The 2,126-nt window shown below is 36.7% G+C and overlaps 1 protein-coding gene across 1 annotated transcript in view; it reads right to left on the bottom strand.

Annotated features, from left to right (window-relative positions):
* Positions 1 to 987: 987 nt before the first annotated feature.
* SDHD (succinate dehydrogenase complex, subunit D, integral membrane protein) overlaps positions 988 to 2,126 on the bottom strand; it is a 9,302-nt gene continuing 8,163 nt past the window's right edge. The window contains exon 3 of the mRNA XM_012659141.1: positions 988 to 1,142. Coding sequence (XP_012514595.1) covers positions 988 to 1,142 — 155 coding nt within the window. The remainder of the gene's footprint in view (positions 1,143 to 2,126) is intronic.

Below are 2,126 nucleotides of genomic sequence, written 5' to 3'. Positions count from 1 at the left end.
ACTATGACAAAATATAAGGAAGTGATTCCCATAAAAGTCTCTATAATGATTCCTGCTGGGGGTAGTGATGATATTACCTTCATAATAAGTCATTAAGCTACAGATTTGATTTCTATATTTGTAATTTCATTCTTGGGGGAGGAGGGAACAAAAAATAATATGCAAAATAATATATATTAGAAAGTAGTAAGTGCTACTAAGAAAAACAAACAGGAGAGAGAGAGAGAGATAAAGAACGTTGAGACAGACATTGCAATTTTGAGTCAGTGGTTAAGGAAGGCTTTGCTGAGAGGGTAACATTTAAGATCTGAAGAAGATGAAGGAATAAGCCACGTGTGTAAATAGAAAAAGACAGTTTCAAGCATAAGAAACAGTACGAGTAAAGCTCTGAGGCCTGGGGTGTCCCTGGCATGTTTGAGGAATCTCAAGGAAGCCAGTATGAGTGAGAGAGAGAGCAGCTGAAGATGAGGGAAGAAATTGAGTTAGGTCGTATAGAGTCCATAGACCATGCTAAGAATTCTGACCTTTAGTTTAACACGAGGAGACAAAGAAGGGTTTTGAGAAGGGGAATGTATTGTTCTGACTTAAAATTTTAGCGGATCACTGGGTCTGCTGTGTTGGGAATAGACACAAAGGGAACCAGTGAGGAGACTGTTACTGGAGTCAAGGATAATGACCAGGTTTGGGGCTTGAACAAATAGAAGACTGGAAATGCCATTAATTCAGATGGGCAAAAGTCCAGGAGGAACAGATTTGGGGGATATCAGGAATTCAGTTTTATAACATGCTACATTCAAATGCTATTAGGTATGGATAGGAAGACATCAAATAGGCAGATGGCTATATCAACCTAGGCATATAAATATTTTATATATATTTTAAAGTTTTCTACACATCTTAAACATCTCAATCAACTTCTCCCTCATATGCAATACAGAGACAAGCTCACGGCATACAAACTGAGCAAACATAATACAGAAGGAATTGCTATACTTGCCAGTGACTATGGAGAGTAATGGCTGCAGCCAGGGAGTAGTCCATCGCAGAACAAGGATTCAAATAAGCAGCTGGAAGCAGGCCCAGGAGCATAACACTGACAACCCTCTCACTAGTCCAGTGGAGAGATGCAGCCTTGGAATCAGCTACAAAAAGGACCAGATTCATAAGGTTTAAGGGGGGAAACACATCTCTCATGCTCAACATTTGCTAAAAAGTAACCCAAACTGACAAATAGTATATACAAGATTTAGCTCTGAGCATAAAGAGACTGAGGTGTAAAAACATGTCAATGAACCAGCCTGGACAACATAGCAAGACCCTGTCTCAAAAAAAGAAAAAAAGAGATAATTGAGAGAGATGCTATCTCCTTCCCTTCTTTGAAGTCTTTTAGCAGAGGGAAATCTCAACGCATACATAGTAAGTAGAAGACACACCCACTTTGCTTATAAGCAAGACGGACAAAATATTTTTACAGAATTAAGCCAGTCTTGGCCTTCAATGAGGTGGACAGATACCTTATTAATATAAGTTAGTGATACCTGCTGAATTCCTTTAAAACATTACATATTTACTTACATCTTCTAATCTTTGGAAGTAATGGAATATTGTCCCTCAAAACAAAGTTGAATCAGATAATTCAAAGAGAAGAAAAGTTCTGATGTTAACTTTTAGGATCATGGTCCTTCTTCTGCCCCATTATTTATAAATAACCCAATATAGATATGGACGTGAAAACTTCTTTTAAGCAAGTGAAAAACAATATGAGCTTTAAACATTTCTTTGAGAGGCTCTATCTTCTTTTGATTACAGACCCCTTTGGAAATCTGATAAAAGGATATAGCTTATTCCCAGAAAAATGTACATGGGTACATACATAAAAATCTATATATATAACTTCCTTCAGCCCTGTGAACTACAAGTTAAAACTGCTCTGCTAAATTTAGTTAAACTAAGCAAGGAATCTAGAAACAAAAACTTTTCAAAGGTAAAAAAGTTCTAAAAAACTATATTTGCCTAATCAAAAAAACTATACTTGCCTAATCTCTCATAACTTAAATGCAACTCTAAGTGGTTGACTCAAGAATGAAGAGAAATGTTTATCTCTATAACACTGATCTCTCCGGACT

This window comes from Propithecus coquereli, unplaced genomic scaffold (genome assembly GCF_000956105.1).
Source record: "Propithecus coquereli isolate 6110/MARCELLA unplaced genomic scaffold, Pcoq_1.0 Scaffold6, whole genome shotgun sequence".
Taxonomy (NCBI): Eukaryota; Metazoa; Chordata; class Mammalia; order Primates; family Indriidae; genus Propithecus; species Propithecus coquereli.
Note: the sequence above shows the minus strand (reverse complement) of the source record. Positions and strands in the feature narration are given on the sequence as shown.